Source organism: Syngnathoides biaculeatus, chromosome 3, assembly GCF_019802595.1.
Source record: "Syngnathoides biaculeatus isolate LvHL_M chromosome 3, ASM1980259v1, whole genome shotgun sequence".
Lineage (NCBI taxonomy): Eukaryota > Metazoa > Chordata > Actinopteri > Syngnathiformes > Syngnathidae > Syngnathoides > Syngnathoides biaculeatus.
In genome coordinates, this window is record NC_084642.1 from 4,656,899 (window position 1) to 4,683,684 (window position 26,786).

The window sequence follows — 26,786 nt, forward strand, 5'->3', positions numbered from 1 at the left end:
GATAGGGTGAGAAGCTCGGTCATCCGGGAGGGGCTCGGTGTCGAGCCGCTACTCCTCCGCATTGAGAGGAGCCAGATGAGGTAGTTGGGGCATCTGATTCATCATCCTTGCCCAAATCATTCTCTTTGCGAGCGGCTGTGTGACCCGCAGTGTGACCCAGCGACACCTTGAAGGGTGATGCATCCCCTTGCTGACTTCGAAGCAGACGCTCCACAACACCATAAATATGCTGCAAATCAGAAACCTGCTGATCTCAAGCAGATTTATTAGGACAATGCTGCATCTTTGAAGAAATGTTCACTTTAGTATTTATCTCTGTGTTGGTATTGCCACCTGTTCCTCCATTTGTTTTGTAATCTTGTGACCCTTTGTTTTGAGAAACTAATAAAAAGGGGGACACCAGTAAGGCTGACTCAGAACGGGTGTTGGAGTTGCAGCTGGTCAGCCAAACGCGTTTCTCCCCAGGCCAAATTGAAGAACTCTTTTTGTCCCTTCGTTTGTATATTTCGTCCAGCGGTTGGGTTTAAACCTAACAGGGACCAATACTTTTTCATGGCACTATATTCTTTTTTTTTTTTTTTTTGACTTGTGTGACTGAACTCTAAATGTGTTGCATAAAGACTACCCTACGTCCATAGGACAAAAGGATAAAGACTATTAGACTTTTATCTCAGGGTCGTGTAACTGTATACCTTTAATGTTAATGAACTTCGTATCGCACCTGTTTTTACAGTGTCATAATCTGCCCCCAAGATTACAAAGACAGAAGCGGTAGTGGAAATGTAATTGACAGTAGCAATTATTAATGCCTTTAAGTAACTTAGCTATGTTACAGTATATGGACGTGAAGTAATTAATTTCGGTTCAGTAAGAAGTATGTTTGGCCGTGCTCTTGTTAAAGGTGAGATTATATGATGTTATTGTGAAGTAATCATAAGGTTATTAGGAGAAGAAAAACCCAAATAGCAAATAAATTGATTATTTTTTTGATTTTATGAATCCATGTATCTATTGTAACACCAACAAAAGGCGCATTGATTGACCAGATTTTCCTTGAGGTAAATATAAGTTAGGTTAAAAGTTAACTTGGCTGCTATGTCACAGGTCAACTCAAGATGTGGTTATAAAATGATGCTGTTGCAATCCGTCCGGAGCAAGTGATGCAGGATAAGGCGTTCAAAATGAAATGCAAATAAAACTTTGATGATTTCACAAGAGAAAATATGGAATCATAGCTGCAGATACTGTACCTTCACGGTTCACATGTACATGTGAATGGATGTTTTGAAATTCATAAATGCTGGAATCATCTTGTTTGGAGTTTGGAGCAAGAATCACTACAGCACTCCAGATTCATACCAAAAGACTAAAAGATGTACTGTGAAGCGAGGTACCAGCTCCATATTTCTTTCTTCAACGTTAATAGTCAGATGTTCCAATACAGTACATTATATAACTGTATTTATGTGTCAAATGATTACAGTATATGAATATGTTTAGATGCCCAGCTGAGTTGTGATTCATGTTTGCTATGGTCTTTTTTATTAACTTTTGGCATCGCATTATTTTATTTTTGCCTCTGGGTCTTTCCGGAATCGGTGGATATGAAATGAAATTTCAATTACTCCTTGTTCAAAATGCAGAAATTTCTATAGATTACTAAATGTAACCAAGTAAAATACTGATGACCAACTCGCACGTTAAATACAATAGATAAAATAAGGTTTAAATCACCACCTTTTGGGGGGTATGATAGATTAAATAATGTACAGTACGCTGTAAAAAAAATCCCCCACACCGCCTGGCAACAACTCTCACGTCTCGCGAGAGTTACTAAATCCCGCGAGACTACTTCAGGTTAGCTTCAACTGGTTTGAAAGTGCGTCAAGGCGTCTTGCGTGTTACTAGGAACGGCGACCGATCATGGAAGACATCATCCCGTGTCTCGACGAGGAGCCGAAGGCAGAGGAGCCCGCTCCGTCGGTCAAATCGGACACCAGCGAGCCCGAACCCGAGACCCCAAATGGCGTCAAGACGTGAGTGAAAGAAGCATATATTCTTTCGCCTTCTCCGCCGAATGTATGAAGCGCTCCAAGCTAAGCTAAAATGGAGTCCCTGTGATGCTAACCATTGTTAGCTGAGCCGGTCCGTTAGGTCGAGATGTGCGATCCACTCGGTCTGTACAAAACTTGCTTGTAACGCTTTATTTGTAAAATGGTTATGAATCAATTCGCAGACGACTCCTTAAATTAAATTTGTCAGAAAAGGATGAAGGGGTACGCCAGCGACAACCCAAAGCGAGGTAAATCAGGTCAACGGACGTTGTTAGCACATGTTCTAAAATGTACAGTTTGTTAATCCAGCTATATGTTCATTCTAAGCATTTTACTCTGAAACCTCTAATCCACGTCAATCTGTTTACTTTTTTCTGTCTGGCAACAAACGTACAACAAAAGTAGTGTATTGATGAAAAAATACTCCATATTGGTAAATGCACAGGTAGGTTAAATGTAAATTTCACGTTTTTTTTCAATGTATCATTCAGAAGTACCATGATTATAACTCTTTGAATCAGTTTCCCCCATTGATAATGAGAAAAAAATCACAATAATCAATTTCAAACCTCGTCGAAACACCGCAGCCTTTTTGTTAAGTTTAGTTTAGTTATTTCCCTCAAATACATAATAATCTCGAGAAAAATTCTCAAGACCACAATTTACAGGGATGAATGACCTTTTGTGGTTTTATTCCTCCTGTCCGGGCAGGGAAAAACAATTTTAAGTGCTTTGCCACAATTTTGTGGCATCTTTAACCAACTACAAAACCAGTTCTGGTGTTTGGGGTTCACCATACTTTAGCACCCTTCAAGGGCCATCTGCAATTTCAAATATACCAGGCATCTTTGCAAACTCCCCCTTCCTCTCCCGTCTTGTTTTAGGGATTCTGAAGAGTCTAAGCCCAGTAAAGAGAAACACGAAGGGAAAGAGAAGTCCTCCGGAAGCAGAAGAGGAGGCCGCCACCATCCTTACAAAGACAAACATGGTGGCGAAAAGAAGGGTGGTCAAAGGAACCGGGTGTTCATCAGCAACATCCCCTATGACATGAAATGGCAGGCAATTAAAGATCTGATGCGCGATAAAGGTAAGCGTGTCTTTGGTGGGATTTGCACCCTTAACCTCTTTTTACCCCTCAGCATTTTGTTACTGTTCTGAATTGTACGTTATCAGTTGGATCATCCAGTCTCTAGTAGTAGTCGTAGTTCCAACCTTTCTCTGGACGTGCAGTGCTCAAATAGCAGGAAAGTAGTCATCTGATTCTATGGAGTTTAAATATTCTTTGGATTGTGTTCATGTAGAGTGGTGTGACATGTCTGTGAGAAAAGGTGGCTATTACATTGTATCACATGCTTTGTTAGCTAATCTCAAATATGTGAAGTAGAATATGACTGTATGACATTGTTGCATCTGTTGCAGAGCGATCCTTGACTACGCGTACGAACTGTTGACTTCTTAAGAAATGCCTTTGGAAGGCTGAAAGATGGCGTTAATTACGAACGGAATCTGTTGACCACATGAACTATGTCGAAGTGTTTTGAATTTCCCAGGTTGAACGTAGCCACGTGTGTCTCTGGCCTCGGCCTTTTTGGGTGTCTCGGTCACTGCCCACAAAGGCGTGGTGTTATCTGGCGGGATGTTGGTCTGTTTTTTTTTTTCCATTAACGGGACATCTCCAGCTTTAGCGGCATTGCCATGGCCGACGGCATCTCTTGATGACTTGGTGATTTACATTCCTTTTTGTTCTTTTTTTGGTATTTTTTTCCTGTGTATGTCTCATGTAGTCGGTGAGGTTACATACGTGGAGCTCTTTAAGGATGCGGAAGGAAAGTCAAGGGTAAGTGATGTAGCCAACTTGCTGCACGAGGATTTTAAATGCCCTCAGCAGGCTCTCCTTAATCAAGTGCTCTTGAAGGTTCTGATCCTTTGGGTCTTACGAGAACTGGAGGTGCTCTGATAGTTGGCTAATGATTGGCATTTACTTGAAAGGGAGATGTCCTGTTGAATTTTGGAAAGTAGCTTTATGAATTCCTCCTCCAAGAGGGCATTTTTGTATTTTTTATTTTTGCTTTTGTTGTTGTCATTTCAATTGGTGTAAAAGTTAGTTTTGGCTATTTTCCAAAGGGACATGTGGATTGTTTTGATCTGTTTGGCGATTAACCCTTACATCTCCAAATGTCTCACCAAGGGAATTAAACACTCTTTCTTGCAAGATTATGAATTATATCGAATTCATGTTTTTAATTTTCATGCCATGTATGCATACAAAAGATGTATAGGTGTGCTTCTATTAAAAAACAAGTACCCAATACTTTTTGATGCAGATTTGTGTAAAATAAATACATTGATAATAACAAATTTTCAGTGATACATATATGTAATATTTGTCCCAAATTAACATTACCACAAATTAATGAACAAAGTAGATAAATTAAAAATGTCAAATGCCTTGGCTTTCTTTAATTAATTTTTGTCTCCTCCCTCTAATTTATACGAATTACGGCGTGCACCTTTGTGATATCCCTTGGTCAGGGTTGTGGGTAAGAAAACTCTTTGTATCAATTCATTTTTAAGTCATTTTGCATTTTCTTGCTTTAACACGATGGTTGCCTTTGTGTCCCTACCTAACAGTGTTGTGGACTTCAAAGATGAAGAGTTTGTGAGCAAGGCAGTAGAAACTATGAATAAATATGACTTGAGTGGAAGGCCGCTCAACATTAAGGAGGTAAATACTTTTCCACACATTTCAGATTCATAGCTCAGGATGTACTTTGATTTATAGTATAAATCTTTTGTATTTGCTTCTCATTCAAGGACCCTGATGGGGAGCACGCCCGACGTGTGCTGCAGCGCATGGGAGGCCCGCAAGGAGGCAGGGGGCAGGACATGGGCCCTAGTGGAATGAACATCCCCCCTTCCATCGCTAACAATCCCAACATTCCACCTGAAATCAAGCACGCATTGCAAACAGGTCGACTGGGCAGCACAGTGTTTGTGGCCAATGTGAGGACAAACAAAATGTTACGATCACGCGACTGGGCAGACAGATCGGCTTTATTAATCGTGCTAGTGTTAAAAGGATACTGATGGTATCGGACTGTGACTCCAAAGGACGTCTTTTTGGTTTATGTTACAGCTTGATTTCAAGGTCGGCTGGAAGAAGCTCAAGGAAGTGTTCAACATGGCAGGCGTCGTAAAACGGGCTGACGTGAAAGAGGACAAGGACGGCAAGAGCCGCGGGATGGGAACTGTGACTTTTGAGCAGCCGCTGGAGGCCCTGCAGGCCATATGTATCTTTAAAATTTGGGGACCCCCCCCCCCCCCAAAAAAAAGAATGAATAGACTCTTTTCTTCTTGACTCATCTCCTTGACTCTAAAATCAGCCATGTTCAATGGACAGATGCTCTTTGACAGACAAATGCATGTTAAAATGGTAAGGCATTCGCACCAAGTTGCTTGATTTGAAGGCACTAAGGCAAATAAAAACATGTAATTGTCTTTGAACAGGATGAGAAATCCATTCCCCCAGATGATTATCGGCAAATGGAAAAAACACCCCAATTACCACGTGAGTGTGCTCGATTGAACTCTTGATTGCGTTGAAGGACCCAAGCAAGCATTTGATAGCATGCATTTAAGCATTTTCAAATTGGGAATAAATACCCGCTGCTGTGAATATAAAAGTGGCACTTAAATCAAAACACCCAGATCTCATTAAATAAAATGTTCCAGGGAAGTCGTAATCATAAATCTAAATCAGAGTGGCAAAGGCATACGGTAAAGATGAAAAAATGTCTCTCTTTTTCCAATGTCCACAGGAGGTCTGTCTGGTATTGGAATGGGATTAGGACCAGGAGGGCAGCCTATTAATGCCAACCATCTGAGCAGTGGAGGAGGCATGGGCCCAGGAGGTATGATTGTCTGATTATTTTTGGTAAAACACAAGATGGCGCCAAAGCAATATTTTTAGATTAGAAATGGCTTTGGCCTGACCTTTAAAAAAAAAAACATTAAATACCATAGGTGGGTTTTATGTAGCTAGAGCTATCAGGGCAAGATGCTTCTTTCTTGACAATCACGCCTTGTTGTTGTAGTTCAAATAAATAAAAAAAAAAAGCAGGATAGGTGTTACCTCAAATAGCTATCAGAGTTTTGTCAGTTGATTTTTGTGTGTGAGGTTCAGTCGCCTGGTGTGCGTTGCGTGCGTGTTGAAATTGTTGAGAACGATATGTCTGACTTTTCCATTGTTTTTTAGGGATGGATGGTCCAAATTATGGTGGAATGAACAGACTTGGAGCTGGTAATTTTTTTTAAACATTTTCTCGGCCACATATCCTCACAAGTGTTGGGGGAATTTTGGATCCTACCCCAGCTAAGATCGGGAAGGTGGCTGGGTACTCCCTAAACTGGTTGCCAGCCAATCGCAGGACACATAGAACACGCAGTTACACTCAGAATCATACGATCCGTCCATCCATTCTCTACTGCTTCTCCGAGTCGGGTCGCAGGGGAAGTAGTTTCAGCGGGGTTACCCAGACTTCCCTTTCCCCGGCCACTTCTTCCAGCTCTTCTGGAGGGATCCCGAGGCGTTCCCAGGCCAGCCGAGAGACATGGTCTCTAGCGTGTCCCGGTTCGTCCCCGGAGTCTTTTTCTGGTCGGACATGCCCAGAACACCTCACCAGGGAGGCGTCCGGGAGGCTTCCGAGTCAGATGGCCCAGCCACCTCATCTGGCTCCTCTCAATGCGGAGGAGCAGCGGCTCGATATTGAGCCCCTCACTCAGAATCACACCTAAAGGCTATTTAGAGTCTCCAATTAATGATTAATGCATGTTTTGGGGATGTGTGACGAAACCGGAGTGCCCGGAGAAAACCCAGGCAGGCACGGAGAGAGAGCATGCAAACTTCACACAGGTCCGGGATTTGAACCCTGGTCTTCAGAACTGTGAGGCCAACAACTCTCTTACCAGTTGCGCCTCTGTGCCGCCATTAAAATCTCTCTTTATTTTTAGTTTATTTATTTGTTTTTGGCCATCGCGTGTCAGTGATTGCTGTCGTTGGATTGACTTTTAAATTGTCATCTAATGATTGGTTCTGGCAGGAATGGGTGTTGGTGGGGGGTTTGGAGGCATGGATAACATGGCCAACATGGTTAATTTTGGAGGAAGAGACATGATGCCGATGGGCAGGATGGGCGGTGAGTGTTTGCGCAGCTGTTAAAGCTGCTAAAACAAGGATCAGTGTAGCATAAGAGCTTTTTCTGGATTAGTGATGCCTTCCGTTAAAGTCGCTGCATTTGTCTTTACAGATATGTACCGTTCAAGAATGGGCGGAATGGATCGTGATTTCGGCAACTGTGACATGCCAATGAATCGTGGATATGGAGATTCGTTTGGAGGAATCGGTAAGTCCTATTCTTTTTGGGAAATTTTGCAAGGCGAACTCGTCAGTTTGTGGACACTCAGTGTATGGCTGTGACTTGCTGCACTCTTGACCCATCATGCCCCAAATCCCACTCTCTCCATCAGGTGGAGGTTTTGGCGGAAGCATGGGCCTTGGTGGCATGGGGACTGGATTAGGTACACTTTCACAGATTGTCATATGGCATCCAGGATATCAGGTTTTCAGAAATTTAACATGCAGAGTAGTAAACACCAAAATCGGCCTCGAATAAGCCCCTTAACGAAACTTAATGGCCACAACGTTAGGTACACTGGCAAAATCTAGTTTTATTGTCGTCGTAGTGGTGTAGAACTATGCTGAGTCATACTGAAAGCTCTTTTATCAGGCAACTTCTGTGGGAGTGTAGGACTGCATTAGCTTGTGCAGGTGAGCCGATAGAGCTCGTGCACATGACGTCACCATTTTCACAGCGCCATATTGCCGGTCAAACAGAGCTGCTCGACATTGTGGGAGAGATTGAACCGGAGGAGAATATTTACAATACCCGAGACCTGTCGTGCTGTTGGTTGTTTCAGATTTTCTAAGACATCATTCTATGGAATACCAGCTGAAAAAAAACAGAAAATATCGATGGATTTCGGCAATTAAACATGATGGATGATGCCCAAGCAAAATACACACACGCCTGTGTAGTGATCGCTTCATTTTGGGTAGGAATTATTCTTCTCAATCTCAAATGACCAAAAAGTATTTATAATGCCAAATTGGCTCATTTGAGAACAATGCGTGTTAAAAAAAAAAAAAACTTTCACAGAGGTTTACGGAGGTTCAGTGTGACCAAAATTCCTTCCATGTACATTCCTTGGAGTCTGTCCTATTTTATTTATTTTTTTCAATCATAGTTACTGAATGCGAATTTGTGTAAAACCAGGGGTCATTTATTTAAATATTGTATTGGATTCCGGCAAAGTTTAACGTGTGACCGAACACTTCACGAGCCGTCAAAACAGTCACTATATGGGATTTATGATTTATTGATGAGAACCGATCCAGCAACAAAGCATTCGTATGCATCCAGACTTTTATATGCTTTCAAACTTTTCTGTGTAAATCTCGACGACTTGCTCACCGGATCCATGTGTAGATCCAGTTATCCAAGACAAGCGGAACCAAATTAACAGTCCAATTTCTTATCGGCGAAAATGTCGATTTCGGCATTAAATACGGGTTTTCTATGCCAAGTTTATCTAATTTTTCCACATACTGTCGTTTATTTTCACCTTCTAAATGTCTGACGGTATCGGACAAGACTCTGGGCGTCGTGCTACAAGAGATATTTCCGTGTCGTCTCCAACCGATTTAGCATTGAGCAATGCTTTGCTTGACCGGCAATATAGCGAGGTAAGCAAAGGTCACGTGATTTTATGACGTAGGTGCATGAGCTCTAGTAGTGTTTCCGGTGTTTGTCATATTATTTTTGTTGGTTCTGACCTGTGGTAATTGGTTGTTATAAAAGTAAAAGCTTCCTGTACAAATTGTGTCACGGGACTGATATACTGGATCAACACAACACATACCTCCATACATAACCCATCATGACCACAAATATCTGAAAGATGGAAGTACTCATTTGTGGATTTATTTGTTCCTATTTTCAGGAATTGATGATCCTGATTTATCTAAGCAGGCGTGGAACCATGGTGGATCCCTAAGTTACTACCCTGTGGTGTTTTCCCCTCTTTTGAAGTTTTTTTTCTTCTGTCATTTCACCACAGGTTCTGGAATGGGCAGTATGGGGATGGATCGCATGGGTTCAGGCTTTGACCGCATGGGAATGTCAGGAATGGACATGAACCGAGGATTTGGAGGTGGCGGCCCGGGTCAGATGGGCATGTCAGACAGAGGCTTTGGGCCAAAAGGAGGTTGTCAGATCTTTGTACGAAATGTAAGTTCAAGAACTCCACCTGATTGTGGTTGAGGTGTATGTATGAAAACTGATGGATATCGGCAGAAAAATAATCGTACCAAAGCCAAGGTTACACTGTATAGATATTTCTCCGCTGTATCATGTAGTCAGGTAAATGTATTGTCCTGTTTTGAAAGGCCCTGTAAACTGGGGAAAAAAATTGTCCCAGCGCAGAGAAGTGTATTGTTCACAAGACTGCCAAATTTGCATGAATACAAACATAACTCATGAATAGAAACCTCCGAGCTCTCCGATGCTGTGGGCGTGTTCACTGAGGATGCTGAAATTGCGCTCATTTTCCAGGTGTCAATCAGATAGGTTAGTTGGGTATGTGCTCACATATCTATAGTGCCGCTGTGTTTAATCAACACCTAAAGGTCTAATGTCATCACTATAAACATTCTCAAATAGAGATTAGATATATAGATATTAAGATTATTCACATCAATATCTACACGAAAAAATAAATATGAGCGGAGAGTGCGTCATCCATTCGCTAAGTTGTGGAAATGTCATTCGACATCCAAGTGGTCACCATATTGGCTGCATCTCCTGCCCGTGACATTCGCCATCGAAAACATTCTGTGGCCCCAACTGTGGGAGACGAACACACCTCATCTGACACGGAAGCTCTTTTCAAAGAAAACATCTCACAACCGAGTGAAGTGACCGGGGCAATATTACCCTATTGTTTCGAGCCATATTTAGATGATATACGGATCACGGCCAAACCACTTCCCCACCTGATCCACCTCTCTGTGGCACTGTGCTAATAAACAAACGCCGCCAGCGAGCGACGACAACGCCACGGCCAAACTGCCTCCCCGTCCGGTCCACTTCCGTGGCAGAGATGAGCCACCAACTATGTTTTTTTTTATTTTTTATTTATTTTTATTTTTTTAGTCGCTGTAATTAGGGAACAAAGCAGCGTAACCTTCCCTTGCTCTGTGTGGCATCACACTTCAGAAGAGATGCATTTTTTTTTTCCATGTTGTGGACTAACTAAGTGGACGGTGTAGTGGTAGGAACGGGCAAAGTTATTACCAAATAGCCATAGATAGAATGACGGGGCTCTGTACTTATGTAGTGGCGGAGGGCTTTCACGCCAGAAAGTCCAAAGTCAATAACACCCTCAAAAATCCAGTTAAAAGGATTAGTTTAACACTGTATTTTGACAACTCAGTACTTCAATTTGCAGGGTCTTTAAATGCATATTAACTGGCATATGTGGTACATTATATTAACTGCTATGACTGCGCTCTGTTGTACTTTGCAGCTCTCCTACGAACTCACATGGCAAAAGCTGAAAGAGAAGTTCAGTCATTGTGGTATGTTATTCCACCCCACCGCCCTCCCACTTTTCTCTAAAAATAAACCATTAATGTCCTATGGCAATTTAACTATGTAAGTCATACCACATAAAATATTCTTTTGTCGTAGCACATTGACGATGTAGCAAACAAACAAACAAAAAAAAATGATAGTGTGAAATTTTGCTTCTTCCTGTTGGCTGCAGGCCATGTGATGTTTGCGGACATTAAGATGGAGAACGGCAAGTCAAAGGGCTGCGGAACTGTCAGATTCGACTCTCCTGAGAGTGCAGAGAAAGCCTGCCGCATGATGAATGGAACAAAGATCAATGGCCGAGAGGTGGACGTCCGTATTGATCGTAATGCCTAGACTTTTTTTTTTTTTTTTTGTAAGAACCCACTCACTCGTTTCCACATTTCAAGCCTCTTTTTGCCAGCGAGCTCTTGTTTTGTTTTAAAAACACAATGACGTTGCTTCATCAAAGTTCACACTCATTTGTTTCTGTTAATATATACAACAATAGGTCCTCTTATCTTTGTTTTGTAATCCTTTTTTAATTGTCTGGCAGTTTGTTTGAACAAATAAACATTTTAATTTTTAAACCTTCTAGTTATAAAAGTCTATTTGGTTCAAAGTCTTAAGTGTGCAACCCAAATCTGGAGTGTTGCTCTATTGCCTAACACTGCCCTGTAGTGGCCTCTTTGGTGTGGTTACATTCCACACGGAACACTAAGGCTGACTTTGTGCATGTTTTTTTTTTTTAATTTGCAGGTCAGTATTTGGTAGTTTTTTAGGTGTGGGGGTGTCCAGTTAAGTGCTTGTGGCCTTGTGAGCTCATTCCAATGCGATTGTTCTGAGGAAGGTGACGGCAAGTGAAAGGTTTTATGGTCTTTCCTCGTCAGGCAATAAGAACTTGCTCATAAAACTTTTCAGTGTTTGATATTTGGTTACTGCTTAAAAACGAGGACTAAGCCCAGTCAACATTTTATTTTAATGTTTCTTTCTGAACAGAAAGCCCACTCCTGTAGGAACGTAATTTCAAGTCAGTTCAGTCTTTAAAGGGGACTGCACTGGAGGAAGTTTCACATCGTGGTTACCTAGTACAGCTACACTAACAACACGTGATCTTTGGTTCTCTTCCTGAGATGAAGTGATGTGGACCGTCTATGGCACAGCAGGTTTAATGGTAAGAATGCACAAGTTGGAACTTTGCTTGGGACGTTTTCTCAACAGTCTTTGTAAAATGGCTTTGGGCCAACGGGAGGGGGGTTGTATTTCAGTCGCTACACAGTCTTAAAGGATTAGTCCCAATAATCCCCAGCTCGTATAGGATAGACAGAGTAGCAAAGACGATGTAGCAAATGAGGGAGCCAACGCCCAATTTCCAGTCCAGTTTCCAACCATTCACATGGACGGCCACGAAGAGGAAAAGGATGGAAAGCAAGAGCGTTGCGGAAACAAAAACGAGGCCGTTGCTGTTGACCTCCACGGGGTTGTCGGTGTCCACAAATGCGGTCTTGATGAACCACGGCAAACCCAGACAAAGCATGTCGAAGACGTTGGAGCCCACAATGTTGGACATGGCCATGTCGGCTTTCCCTGTTGGGAGGTGGGAAGTAATCATAAAATGAAATCAGCAAAATATGAGATTGCAGGACTGGTGTCACAAATGATAGTTTGATGCCTTGATACAAGTGATGACTTGTTTTCGAGATACGAGCCGTCGTAACTACCAACTGGAGATAAAAGTGTTGCCTGACGACAGAACGACTCCATAACATTCAGTAGTTTGGCAGATATAATTAATGAATATTCAGAAAAGAGGTTTGAAATTGTTTGCCACTTTTCCATTTGAAGTAATGACAATGGGAAACGCCATGTCTTGTGTTACTACGTGTATAGAGCTCGTGCACCTACGTCATAAAATCACGTGACTTAAGATAACGTCGCCGTATTGCCGGTCTAGCAAAGCATTATTCAATGCTAAGTCGGTTGGAGACGACTTGAAAATATGTCTTACAGCTCGATGCCCACAGTCTTATCCGATACCATTAGACATTTAGAAGGTGAAAATAAATGGAGGCACGTGGAAAAATTAGATAAACTCGGCATAGAGGACCCGTAAGTCGATGTTTTCGTCAATAAGAAATTGGACTGTTAATTCGGTTCCGCTTGTCTTGGACAACTGAATCTACACATGGATCTGGTGAGTTAAGTCGAGATTTACACGGAAGAGTTTGAAAGCGTTGCTGGGTCTGTTCTCAGTCAGGAATAAATCCCACATAGTGACGGTTTTGACGGCTCGTGAACGCGGAAGCGTGTTCGGCCACACTTTTAACCTTTGCCGGAATCCATCTTTTTTTTTTTTTTTTTTTTTTTTCCCCCAGCTAGTATTCAATACAAACACCAATATTTAAATAAATGACCCCTGGTTTTACACAAACTCGCATTCATTAACTATGACTGGGGGGAGAAGAAAAAGGACTTGAGTTGTCTCCATGGAACATACACGGAAGCAAATGCGGCTACACTTAACGTCTAAACCTCTGCGACAGTTTTTTTTTTTGTAATACGCATTGTTCTCCTGGCATTATAAATACTTTTTGGTAATTTGAGATTGAAAAGAATATTTCCGACCTGAAATGAAACAACCAACAGCATGAGAGGTCTCTGGTATTGTAAATATTCTCCAACGGTTTAATGTCTCCCACAATGTCGAGCAGCTCGTGTTTGACCGGCAATATTGCGCCGTAGAAATGGTGGCGTCACGTGCACGAGCTCTATATACTGTATCATTACTACCTCCAGGTGGGCATACCGGAAAAAGCAGCATAGATCCCATTGAACTGAAACAAAGTTTAAATTTTGTTCAGTTGTCTCATTACTATCTTTTTATTATTTCTCTTTAAAATAGACATTACAACAATGGAGGTGTTTTAGCCTTTTTATTTTTAAACAATGTAAAACTGCTAACCTTTGCTCTCCCACGTAACCTGCTGCAAAGACTGAAAATGCAAGCTCTGAATCTGGCTCCCTGATGTTCCTTGTTCTTATATGGGACATAAGTATTGACGGTTAAAATATTTGTTCCCGTCTCGAGATTCCAAATTGGTCGAGTGATGCTTGTATCTTGAAAAGCTCGTAAGTCAGGGCACTCATAGCTTCAGGCACTACTCAATTTAAAAACCAAACATCTTTTACCCATCAAAATAATCTTGAATTTCACGCACCACCCCTGGGGGGGGGGTAGTAAAAATAATATTAATGATAATAAGCCACTACCAGGTTGGGTAAATAGGGAAAATCACTAGCATGGCAAGGTTTTTGTCTTTTCAGCCAGAAACTGTCAGATGGGAAATGTTGTGCCAGAACTCTTGGCTGTTCTTGCACATTAAACAAAAATGGCAGTGGAGCTTTTTGTATTTTTTCTGACACCTCGTACTGTACGGCAAATTCTTACCTTCTCTGGCCACAATAACACTGGCGACAGTGTCAGGTATACTCGTTCCAGCTGCAAGCAGAGTGAGTCCCATCACTGTGTCAGGAATGCCAAGTGTCTCACCTGTTTGAACACATTGAAAAAAGAAGAAATCCTTAAATTTCATGTCATGGTACAGTATCACGAAATTAACATGAACAAAGTATAAAGCTGATGACTTTTTATAGAGCCCAAGTATGGTTGCTGGGCAACGCTAATCAACAGTTGGCTCACGGTCGTTCTTCTGATGGACTTCCAAACACTTTCGCCCATAACTACAGTATTTTCATTTTAATAATACGTAATAGAACGATTAGCGATTACAGAAACACGTTCCCATTTTCTTTACAATGATAAATTTGATATTTGTAGTGTGATGTGTCGCAGGAAAAATACACATTCTGGGAATTCTAACTCCCAGCTGACTTCAAAGAGTGAATACGCGCTAACTGGCCGGGTACGTGTAAGGGGTGTGTCAGGAAGTCCATCCATCCAGTATCTACCGCTTTTCCAGGTCGGGTCGCGGGGGAAGTAGCTTTAGCAGGGATACCCGGACTTCCCTTTCCCCAGCCACTTCTTCCAGCTCTTCCGGAGGGATCCCGAGGCGTTCCCAGGCCAGCCGAGAGACATGGTCTCTCCACCGTGTTCTGGGTCGTCCTCGGGGTCTCTTTCCGGTGGGACGTGCCCCGAGCACCTCACCTGGGAGGCATCCGAATCGGATGCCCCAGCCAACTCATCTGGCCCCTCTCAATGCGGAGGAGCAGCGGCTCGACACTGAGCCCCTCCCGGATGACCGAGCTTCTCACCTACTCTCCAAGGGAGAGCCCGGACACCCTGCGGAGGAAAATCATTTCGTCCGCTTGTATCAGGGATCTTGTTCTTTCAGTCACGACCCACAGCTCATGCCCATAGGTGAGGGGAGGAACGTAGATCGACTGGTAAATTGAGAGCTTCATCTGTCGACTCAGCTCCCTCTTTACAAAGACAAACGTGCAAGCCAGGTACGTAAAAATACCAACTTACACACCAATGAGAGAGTATACACCTTATACAGTAGGTTAACTTCTGTTTATGGTGGACAGTTAAGAATCTTAAAATCGGGTTTTTCACTTCACAAGTTTTATTTTGATGACAGTTTAACTCAATCATCATGCAAACGATAGCTTTTGACCTTACGTGGTTCCAATGTACATTAATAGACTTTGCCAAAGGAAACAAGACAAGTGTAACAATGTCTGTTACCGCATTAAAGTCTTTGTTAGTCTTACATACGCTACTCCAAATAATGTTAAGAATGTTATAATGACAGCCGTTGAATATATTTTATTAGCAGTGCGTAGATGAGCCTTTGAAGCCCAACTTATTTAAATGAGAGGTCATGCCACCGCACACAGCTGATCCACAGGGAAACAATCCCGCACTGTATAAATGTGCGTTATACCTACTCGGTCTCATGTCTACTCTTTCACAAGACTCCTCCCACGAGAGCCGATCTGACGACTGCGGGATAATAATCTCATTATACTTCAGTAGACTGAGCGCCGTCACATGATGAGGTTTGCCCCCCTTTCGATCATAGCCAAAGCCGTTCTGGGAGCCGTGGCCGTGGGGGGAACGCTACGTGAGCACCCGGTGTTCACATGACTGCTCCCTGAGGTGGAGTGGACTGTAATCCTACAGTGTCTGGGTCAGCACATGCTCCACCGGAGTTGCAACACACCCCCACGCTCTCATCCTTCCAGGACCTTGGCATCTCAGGAATGAAGCCAACAGACCGACATGTGATTTTCCTCTTGAGATCTTTTTTCTCAAGTTCCAAACATTGTGATCCACAAAGTGTGCATTTTGACCTGAAGCTCCCGAGGGAAGCTGTGACCGCTTACCGACAACAGTGACCATCCACACCAGGACGTATGTGAAACCCGAGATCCAGATTGCAGACATGACGAAGGTGACGACGAACCACCGCTTCCAGAACCGCCTTCGGCAATCGGGGACGGTCAGGAAAAGCAGGACGATGATCGGTAGAGACAAAACCCACAGGATCCTTTTTAAGTCGCTCTCCGGCACAGCAAATACACCTTTATGCTCTGTGTGTAGATTGGACACAATAAGCGTCAAAGTATTTAAACCTCCTCAAAGAAGGTGTTCCAAAAGGTGTTCCACTTTCCAAAAGGAAGATTCAGTTTTGGACTGTAGCTATAGCTAGCAAGCTAACTTCACATTGATGGTGCCCCTGACAATCCTTGGGTTGCAATCACGTGATAATCGCCGCCATTTCTACAGACAAGCTAGGCGTTGCAGACGACATCACCGTGGCAACGTCCACAGACCTATGTGCAAGCGCCGGGCGGCGGATGTTTTCCGCCCACTTTAATTCACTCGATGATGTCGCCAAAGCTAAATATTTACAGAAGACCAAACACTGTAAGGATATCGATCCGTATACTCTCCAAAAACGACGTACTTTCAAAGGATCTGAAAGACTTCCCTGAAGTAGAATGTCCCGACACCAGAAATACGCATGGTTACCGCTTACAAAATGATGAGAACAGACTTTCAAATAACCATTTGTCTCGTGTACTCGAGGTTCGCTCAGATCTGCACGTCGTATATTTGCGAGCCACTTTTGTTGCCGTTTTTTGATAACTCCATTGTATCTCCTTCATCCAATCTAGTCTTTGGAACACGGGATAAATCGCTTCCCAATGTCTCCATTTCCGTGATTTCCACATCCGTAGACGCAACAAAAATCTGCCATGATGACGACGGACAGCTGACTGCTCGTCTGCAACGATGGCGGTCAATTACCCGGATGAACAAGCGTGACGTCACGTGCGACCCAGCCGTACCTGAAGCAAACAAAAGTGCTAAAGTTCATACAGAATGGGAAAGGGGCAGTTCATGACGGACTCCAAAGTGCCTCACTGGGCCTTGTTTTAATCACACCCAAAAACCTGGAGAACTGAAATAGTGACGGAACAGTTGAGTGCTATATCGCCACAACTGAATATTACTGTAAATGCTGTAGTTGTCAGTCTTTGCGCGCTTTCACCAATTAATGTGCTGTACAATGTCTTCGGAAACACATTTCTGATAACAGGGTCATTCGGTTTTCCGATTATTATGCTTAAGAACTCCATTTTCTTCCTGGCTGATCTTCACAGAACAATATACAAATACAGTGTATGGAGACAGCATGTCTACCAATCGTGGTCTCTCATCTTTACAGTGAGCTCTTATTTTCAGTCACCTCCCTCGCTAAGCCTCATCACATCTGATTGTTCAGTGCGCGAAGGAGTAGTGATTGCAAAACAAAATCTCACCATCTGCAATTTCATTGAGGCCATGCAAGCTGAGAGAAAGATGGGAGTATCCCGAGTCATCCTGGAAGATTCCACTGTCCGTCCTGGAGCGGCTGTGGACTCGGAGGCTGGTGTCATCGTGCCAGAGGCCCATCAGGGGTCGCGTCTCGCTCTTCTCACCTGAGCCTCTTCCCAGACAGGTGCAGCAAGGGCTGATCTTCCTCAAGACAAACTCACTGATGCGAAGGTCAAAGCACAGGACTACGATGTAGACGCCGTAGACCAGCAAAAGACAGGCGGCATCGTACCTGGGAAGTAAGAGTAAGTGTGGTTGATAAATGATCAAAACCGAGTTCGATGTGGATGTAGTCCCGTCGCTGACATGACATGACACAAGTCTCGTTCTGACGCATATTTGCGATTCGAATACACGAATAGTGGATTTTTGGGGGGAATGCATTTGCTGTTTTTGTGCTCAGGCCAAACCTCTTAAGTATTTCTTTCATATCATCTTGTGGAACCTTCGGCTTAAGAACTATGCTGAAGGGAGCAGAGGAACTTCACTTAGTCAGGCCATAGCTCTGTCTAATGCGAATTGTGCCATCTTGTGGTATCTTTAGGCAATTGTAAGCCTGTTTAGCTGTGTCTCCATGTCCATTGTCCAAGCTGCGTATGCTCACAAGGGTCGCGGGAGTCTCAATCACACTATATACTCTTGTTTCTGAAACATCTTCACATTTAATACACAAAATTCTCATCGAATGATTAATCGGTTACTTATGCTAATCCCTCGTCTGAATGTTTGTGACTGAAAGTTATTCTTCCATGGTTCCTTGCTTTCTTCTTGTGAAAATCAGAAGTTTGTTAAAAAAATGCCAACATTAACTTTTTTCCCCACATCACATTTAAAATAAAACCGAGCCGTCAAATCTAAACCGATGCCACCAAAAATTGTCTAATTTATGCAGGTTCAGAAGCTGTAATACACAAATTTAATAGTTGATCGTGTTGAAGGCAATTTCAGAGAGATGTTCGGATGTTGGTATCACTATCAAATCTCTTTGGATCAAGATGTCATTTTTTTGGGTTCATGAAGTATTACATTGCCCATTCATTGATCTCACAGGTAGCAAACATATTTTTAAAATTGACATTAAATGATTTTTTTTCAATTAATTATGAATTGGATTTAAAAAAATCCATCTTCATTCAAAAGAAGATTTTTTTTCCTGATTGACAGTGCAGCAAATAAACAAATTGATTATAATTTACTACATTGCATCTTTACCTGTCAGAGAAACAGCAAAAATGTTGTTATTGTTATTGTTATGTCAAAGAGGACGTTTGAAAATGTCTTCTTTTGATTGAACACCAAGATAATGAGTCATCTTACATGGAGGACTACAGAAATCAGAAATCTGTTCTGCAAAATAGTTTTAACTTGAAAATCCGTTAGTTGTCTGAATCAATTAATTGTTGCACCTCTCGTTCGAACCTTAGCAGGGTTCAAGACCATGGCACGACTTGTTTCTGGCTTATGTTTGAAATCTCATCATGTGTAAACCTTATGTTTGAAATCTCATTTATAAACCAAACTCATATCTTGATCGGAGAAACACATCTGATATGAGAAGATAAAAGAGACATTTATCGGACGGTACTATCACTGCCATAAACTTAAAAATGGGTCTACGATGTATTTTCTATACTGCTCGTGTTCTCGCTGTCACGAGACACAATCAGCATCTGCTGTGTTTTACGAGCGCGTCAAACTCGCGTCCTTTTATCGTCAAACTCACTCACCAGTACACCTTGTTATCAGAAATTATGGCAATAACGGCGGCGACACTGATGCCGTATGCCAAGCAGTCCCTGAACAACGGCCAGCAGCTGAGACGTCCGGCCTGCAAAGAGGAAACAAAAACATCATTTACAGCTTTTGTAAATAACAATCTTTTACAGTAGTAGCTAAGTAGGTCAACATGTGGATGTACTGGAAAATGTCGTTGTGTACCATAGAGGCCAAGAGTCCACATGCAGCGCAGATACCCAACAGGTTGTAGACAGCTGAGCCCACTATTGTGCTGACCCCAATGTCCCCCTTTGTCACAAAAACACCTGGGACATCACAATGATTAAAAAAAAAAGGTAAGTAAATTGAAAACGAAAGAAGTTCATCCGTTTTTTTTTTTTAATTGTAATTTGAACACATGCTTATGTTTACCCAGGAATGCTGTCACCAGCTCAGGTGCGGAACTCCCAGCGGCCATGAACGTGGCACCCGCAACATCTTGAGACAGTCCCAAACCTGAGACACAAAAGAATCGTATACAAGAAAAAAAACAAACAAACAAACAAAAAAAAATGACAATGTACAACCCCAAATCCAATGAAGTTGGGATGTTGTGATAAACAAAAACAGAATGCAATGATGTGCAAATCATGTTGTACCGACATTAAATTGAATACAATACAAAGTGTTCACATTGGTACACTTCGTTTTTAGCAAATCATGAACTTAGAATTTAGCCGAAGAGTATATGTGCATGAATGAGAGGGGCGGTGGGGGAAGAGTGAAGCTCCGGGGAGAAGAGATAGCGAGGGTGGACGTCTTCAAATAGTTGGGGTCAACTATACAGAGCAATGGACAGTGTGCGGGGTGGAACAGTTGGCGGAAGGTGTCTGGTGTTCTATGTGTCAGAAGAGTCTCCGCTAGGATGACGGGCAAAGTCTATAAAACAGTGGTGAGGCCGGCCATGATGTAAGGATTAGAGAAGATGGCGCTGAAGAGACAACAGGAAGCAGAACTGGAGGCGCCACTGCATCAAAAACCAACGTCAGGATATCACCACATGGACTGAGGAACACTTCAGAAAACCGATGTCAGTAATTACCGTTCAGCACTACATCTGTAAGTCCAATTTAAATCTCTACTATGCAAAGCAAAAGCCATTTACCCAGAAACACCGTCGGCTTCTCTGGGCCGAGCTTGTCTAAGATGGACTGACGCAAAGCGGCAAGTGTTCTGTGGTCTTACAAGTCCATATTTCAAATTGTTTTTGGAAATTGTGGGCGGGGTGTCCTCCGGGCCAAAGAGGAAAAGAAGCATCCGGACTGTTAAGGACGCAAAGTTCAAAAGTTAGGATGTGTGATGGTATAGGGGCTGTGTTATTTCAGCAAGACTGCCAAACCACATTCTGTGGCTTTGTAGTAAAAGAACGCGGGTACGAAACTGGCCTGCCTTGCCTGCAGTCCAGACCTTTCTCCCGTTGAAAATGTGTGGCGGATTATGAAGCGTAAAATACGATGACGGAAACCCCGGAAAGTTGAACAGTTTAAGTGTACATCAGGTGAGAATGGGAAAGAATTCCACCTACAAAGCTTCAAAAATTGGTGTCGTCAGTTCCGAAACGTTGAGTGAATGTTGTTACAAGAAGATGCGATAGAATTTGAGAACGTGTTGCAGCCAGAGAGTTATAAGTTAATGATTATTTCCTAAAAACAAAGTTCATCAGTTTGAACATTAAATATGTTCTATTTATTTTTCCGTGTATATGTGTAGTGGGGATTCTATCCCCCTTTGGTGCCATCTGGTGGTGATCCTAGTGCCAAGGCACAGTTAAAGTGAGTTGAGGAGCTTCATTTACACCAAAGTAGCCCTTTATCACCATCTATAGGCAATTGCAGTAGAGTAAGGGATTTTCAGGTCGGTCCCTTACCCCCACCGAATATTAGAGGTTCGTATTTTGGGTTTATTTCTGCCTTATGAACGTTATTGGGAACAATTTCACTCTGCCATCTACAAAAGGTTTTTCAACAAGTTTATTTTTGTTCAAGTTTGCCAAATTCAGTTGGGACTCGCAGGAAAAAAAAATAACCCGGCTAAACACAGGGGATACATTCCATATTTGACGACTGCTTTGGTACCATTGTTAAAATGCTTTTTTAAAAAAAAAATAAAAATGCCTGCACAAAAGGCTTTACCTGAAATAAACATTTCATATTTTCTCGAGTTCAGGAAGCAAACACTTCCCTCCATCCCCGCCATATGAGGAATTACAGTAATTAGAAACTGATCTGATGCTGGACTTGAGATGAATGAGTCAAAATTCTGAACAAAGTACTGTAATAAATTGAAGGCTTTAACTTCTAAGGCTGGTTAATACATTACAGCACCTCATAACAACCATTAAATATTGTGTAAATATTCTGTAAGCAGCACAGTGGATGCAGAGCAATTTACGACAGTCATAAACATCTTAAATTACACTTTAAGGTTTATTGAATCCAACTTACGCTCACTGATGACTTCTAAGGATGGGAGGAAGTAGTCATCGCAGACTATGGCAACGGCCAACAGCATGTAGAAAATGAGCATGAAGTAGATGACGAGGCCTCCGTCCTTCCTCTCCTGGACGCTGAAGAAGCCGTCGGGGAATTCCGACGACTGAGGTACGACGCATTCCGTCTCGTTCTCTGAAACCGCATTTCGTTTCGGCAACCTTTAAAATACCCTCACCGTCGACGGCAGTAATTACAGTGACGAAAGGCTTAAGTATTTGCACACCGAGCTGTATTGCAAGTTCTCCCGCTTAGAAATCGTGGAGGGGTCTGAAATTTTCATCGTAGGTGCATGTCCACTGCGAGAGAGAGAGAGAGATAATCTAAAAAGAAAAATACGGAAATCAAAATGCAAGATTTTTTTCAAACAATTTGTTTGTGTGATACAGCTGCAGTATATGTATTTGAACACCTGAGAAAAGCAATGTTAGTATTTGGTACAGTAGCCTTTGTTTGCAATGACAGAGGTCAAACGTTTCCTGTAGTTGTTCACCGGGATTGCAGAAACTGCAGGAGGGATTTTGGCCCAACTCCTCCTCTCAGATCTTCTCTAGATCAGACAGGTTTCTAGGGTGTCACTGAGAAACACGGAGATTCAGCTCCCTCCAAAGATTTCCGATTCGGTTTAGGTCTGGAGACTGGCTAGGCCACACCGGAACCTTGATATGCTTCTTACGGATCCACTCCGAGGTTTTCCTGGCTGCGTGCTTCGGGTCATTGTCATGTTGAAAGACCCAGCCACGACCCATCTTCAGGGAAAGAAGTTGTTCCCCAAAATCTCACAATACATGCCCGCGGTCAGCCTCTCCTTAATACAGTGCAGTCGTCGTGTCCCATGTGCAGAAAAACACCCCCAAAGCACGACGCTACCACCCACATGCTTCACAGTAGGGATGGTGTTCTTGGGATGGAACTTATCATGCGTCTCCCTCCAAACACGGTTTGTGGAATTATGACCAAAAAGTTCCATTTTGGTCTCATCTGACCACAAAACTTTCTCCCATGACTCGTCTGTATCACCCAAATGGTCATTGGCAAATTAAGAGCCCTTTCCAGCCGTGTGGACTTGTACAATTTTGTCTCTGGTGTCTTTGAGCAGCTCTTTGGTCTTTACCGTGTTACAAGTTTGAGTCTTACTGATTGTACAGGGTGGACAGGTTGTCTTTATGCAGCTAACGACAAGGACAATACATGGAGTGGAGGTGGACTTTTAAAGGTGGACTAACAGGTCTTTGACGGTCAGAATTCTAGCTGATAAGCAGGTGTTCAAAGACTTATTTGCAGCTGTATCATACAAATAAATTGTTAAAAAAAGTCAGACATTGTGATTTCTGGATTTTTCCTTTTATATTATTTCTCTCTCTCACAGTGGACATGCACCTATGATGAAAATTTCAGACCCCTCCACGATTTCCAAGTGGGAGAACTTGCAATACAGCAGGGTGTTCAAATACTTATTTTCTTCACTGTGTAACGCATTTTATTACGTTCTGATGTTGCCTTCTAACCCCAGCAGCACGCTAGGCTAGTGGATGGGACGTCTGCCTCACATTTCCAAGGTTCTGGGTTTGAATACCAGCTTTGGCCTTCAAGTGAGGTTTCGCAAGCTGCGAAAGGTTTTCTTTGTATCCAATAAATCACACTCTTGATTTATTTTAAATTCATACTCCCTGACAAATTCTAAACCAAATCATTGTTGGAACTGTTTGATTACAATTTCACGCCAATGAGACGCGAAGCAAACGCCGCCACAGTTGCTGCGGCCACAATCGGTTACTCAGACTTGCGGCGTGAAATAAGCCGAAGCATTTATAACGTGCCGTTTCATAGCCGAGATATTACACCTGCTCAAACCCTGCAGACATTTTTAGATAAAACCGTTTTCTCATTTTTGATACAGGCTAAGGAAAAACAGGTGAATGTATTTTAATATTTGGTGATGGTGGTAATTGAACAGGTAGGTACTTTCTTTAGGTTGTACTTGGTATAAAAGTTTCGAAAGCGTGTACTTCAGTACAGTTCAATGTGTACTACTACTACTTCAACTAAAGTACAGTGTATGTACTTTTGTTATCTTACTTATAGTTATCCCAATATGTAAAGGTGATTTACTTACCAAGTGCCCGGCGCACCCTGATCGTGTGGCTCCAGTCCACTCGATTTGCTGTGAACGATACAAGATGAACGGCGCAATACAGGAACAGGACAAACCCCAAAAAATAAGGTATAAAATCTTTTCTCTTCTTGCTCTGAGGAGCTTCAACTTGACTGATGGCCATTTGAGTCCCCCCCCCCCCAAAAAAAAAAAAAGAAAAAAAAAGGGTTAGTTCCTAAAAGTCATACAGGCATATGACATGTGCCGCATAAACACTACAATTCTACAAAGTACGAAGGGACTGAAAATACGAAAGAGGGTACCGGAGCGGGGAAAGCATCTTTTAAGGTCGGCTGTGTTCCGAAGAATCGGGGGGTGGGGGTGGGGGTGGGGGGGGGTCACGAGTTTGGGAGTCGTTCCAGCTGAACGAACTCCAGGCAGGGGGGGAGTCGTGGTCAAGTGTTGAAAATATCATTTACAACCAAAAGAATTTCACAAGTGAATCACATTCTCTAGTGAGTAAAACGACACAAAATTGTGCAGTGATGCACCCCGCAACAATTGTCTGCTTTGATAGACTTGACTTTTATCAAACGCAGCAACATATTTTCCGCAGATGAAAAACGTGAGGGTAAAATCCCTACAAAGTGCCTTTGGTTTCTTCCTTTGAGGCACCAAGACATCATGAAATTGTATCTGATTGATTTAATTCTGGTTAATATCCATCCATCCATTTTCTTTGCTGCTTATCCTCACAACGGTCGCGGGGAGTGCTGGAGCCTATCGCAGCTGCCAACAGGCAGGAGGCGGGGTACGCCCTGAACTGGCCGCCAGCACATCGCAAGGCACATAGAGACAAACAGCCGCACTCACGATCACACCTAGGGTCCAATTAATGCTGCATGTTTTTGGGATGCGGGAGGAAAACGGAGTGCGTGGAGGAAACCCACGCGGGCACGGGGAGAACATGCAAAATCCACACAGGTAGGTCCGGGATTGAACCCGGGACCTCAGAACTGTGAGGCCAACGCTTTCCATCTGAGGATGGAATCCAGCACTACCCGCAACCCTTGTGAGGATAAGCGGCTAAGAAAATGAATGGATGGGATTTATGTGTGTGTTTTGTCACCCTTAACATGTCAACTCTGCTGCAATGGATTATCAATTGATATTAGAAAATTTGAAATTTGAAAAACATTTTTCGGCAGGGGCGGCACGGTGGGTCAGCTGCTAAAGCGTTGGCCTCACAGTTCCGAGGAACCAGGTTCAATCCCGGCCCCGCCTGTGTGGAGAGTGCTGTTCTCCCCGTGCCTGCGTGGAACACTCCGGTCCCCTCCCAAATTCCAAAAACACGCAACATTAATTGGACACTCTAAATTGCTCCTAGGTGTGATTGTGAGTGCGGCTGTTTTGTCTCCGTGTGCCCTGCGATTGGCTGGCAACCATTTCAGGGTGTACCCCCACCTCCTGCCCGCTGACAGCTGGGATAGGCTCCGGCACTCCCCGGGACCCTCGTGAGGATAAGCGGTGAAGAAAATGGATGGATTTTTGGGCAGTGTGGATTAGGGGGCAAGAGTACCTGCAACTGGAGGGTTGCCGGTTTGCGTCAAGCGCGCAGATGGCCGCCATCTTGGTACTCCCAAAACGTGTGGAGGAGATGATTTACAGGTTGGATTACGGCGGCGTTTTGCCGCAAAGTTTGGCATGTAGAATTAAAACTTGGTCGTGTGAGCTTGACATTTTTTTCCAGTTCTAGTAACATGAAGTATTCTTAATTCGACTTGGTAAGACAAAAAAGGTTAAGTGCAAAGGAAAGACATAACACCGTGACTACCAGGAAACCTTGCATATTCCATGACATGTTAACTTTTCCCAACATACGCTGTGAAGCACCATCATCATAACGTAGCAAAAAAATAAATAACGAATTGTCATAAAAACAAATTTTAAATCAATTGGATTTATCTTTGAAAATAAGGACCCGCAATGGGAAAATACATGCTAAACGCATTGTTCATTTGTTGTTTCTGCGACATCCTATTTCAGACAGAAAATGTAAACTTGTTTCCTCGCATTTGAAAATCACATTCAATTTGCAGAGTTCTGTAATGTGAACTTCATCAAGAAATTAACAGAAAGTGTTTTCTTGCTTATCCACTAATGAAGTTTGGGAAAAATATTGACATCGCTTTTTCGCAAAAAAAAAAAAAAAGTCAGCCTATAGAGGTGAAGCAGAGAGTGAACAACAACAACCGTAAACAAAACTTTGTTCAAGCGAATTAAGCTCATAAGAAAATAAAAAACCCTGTACAAACTAACTTCAACAGTGTCAAAGTAAATCTTTCTAAATTACCCGTGGAATGTTTTCTCACAGTCACGAAACTGGCGATTTGCTGTCGCTGCACAGCTTGTTTTGGGAGTATCAAGATGGCGGGTGGCGACTTCAGTTTTGGTGGCCGATGAGCCATCTAGTCTCTCTTTTTTTTTTTTTTTTTTTTTTTTTTTAAAATCAGTGATGCTGCCGTGCTCCTGGGGAAAACGATTCGCCCTTGAATGAAACGTGGTCCGATAATTGGCGACGGTCGGTGAACGGAGAATGGCAGCCACGCTTCTGCCAGACGCCCGAGGGCATCCGTGGCTACACAAATAACTCACCACAAGTGTAAAGCGTAAGTGTAATCCTTTATTATTAATATTACAGTATTTGTTTAATAGTACATACTCAGTTTGTCAACTACAAATATGTTGCCAAGCGAAGGACCAACGTGCAAGCCAAACATATCAATGCTCACATCTTTTGCTGTTTGTCGTCTGCTTGCAGTTAATTTGTGTACT

At 42.7% G+C, this 26,786-nt stretch overlaps 2 protein-coding genes and 1 long non-coding RNA gene across 3 annotated transcripts in view; 2 read left to right on the top strand and 1 right to left on the bottom strand.

Moving 5' to 3' along the window:
• The first annotated feature begins 1,858 nt into the window (after nt 1-1,858).
• myef2 (myelin expression factor 2) lies at nt 1,859-11,312 on the top strand. Its single transcript, XM_061814673.1, has 16 exons — nt 1,859-2,036; nt 2,939-3,141; nt 3,839-3,891; nt 4,587-4,594; nt 4,686-4,779; nt 4,869-5,057; nt 5,191-5,344; nt 5,438-5,487; nt 5,562-5,622; nt 5,873-5,965; nt 6,310-6,354; nt 7,154-7,249; nt 7,361-7,456; nt 9,231-9,400; nt 10,698-10,749; nt 10,938-11,312. Exons 1-16 carry the CDS (start codon nt 1,924-1,926, stop codon nt 11,099-11,101), a joined length of 1,641 nt encoding a protein of 546 aa, XP_061670657.1. The 5' UTR covers nt 1,859-1,923; the 3' UTR covers nt 11,102-11,312.
• Nucleotides 11,313-11,864: 552 nt separating this feature from the next.
• slc24a5 (solute carrier family 24 member 5) lies at nt 11,865-24,299 on the bottom strand. Its single transcript, XM_061814181.1, has 9 exons — nt 23,973-24,299; nt 21,812-21,991; nt 19,740-19,823; nt 19,530-19,633; nt 19,319-19,419; nt 17,537-17,823; nt 16,094-16,300; nt 14,193-14,294; nt 11,865-12,331 (listed from the first exon to the last, which is right to left on the bottom strand). The coding sequence occupies exons 1-9, from the start codon at nt 24,133-24,135 to the stop codon at nt 12,009-12,011; spliced, it is 1,551 nt and encodes a 516-aa protein (XP_061670165.1). The 5' UTR covers nt 24,136-24,299; the 3' UTR covers nt 11,865-12,008.
• Nucleotides 24,300-26,450: 2,151 nt separating this feature from the next.
• LOC133497692 (uncharacterized) overlaps nt 26,451-26,786 on the top strand; it is a 184,612-nt gene continuing 184,276 nt past the window's right edge. Inside the window, exon 1 of the long non-coding RNA XR_009794086.1 lies at nt 26,451-26,620. This is a non-coding gene — a long non-coding RNA (uncharacterized LOC133497692). The remainder of the gene's footprint in view (nt 26,621-26,786) is intronic.

Coding starts and splice junctions, on each gene's coding strand:
- myef2 (XM_061814673.1), top strand. CDS start 1,924: ATGGAAGACATCATCCCGTGTCTCGACGAGGAGCCGAAGGCAGAGGAG. Junction 3,142..3,838: donor AGATCTGATGCGCGATAAAG/GTAAGCGTGTCT, acceptor TGTCTCATGTAG/TCGGTGAGGTTACATACGTG. Junction 7,457..9,230: donor AGATTCGTTTGGAGGAATCG/GTAAGTCCTATT, acceptor ATTTCACCACAG/GTTCTGGAATGGGCAGTATG.
- slc24a5 (XM_061814181.1), bottom strand. CDS start 24,135: ATGGCCATCAGTCAAGTTGAAGCTCCTCAGAGCAAGAAGAGAAAAGAT. Junction 19,420..19,529: donor GTGGACTCTTGGCCTCTATG/GTACACAACGAC, acceptor TCCTCTTTGCAG/GCCGGACGTCTCAGCTGCTG. Junction 17,824..19,318: donor TCTGATAACAAGGTGTACTG/GTGAGTGAGTTT, acceptor CTTACTTCCCAG/GTACGATGCCGCCTGTCTTT.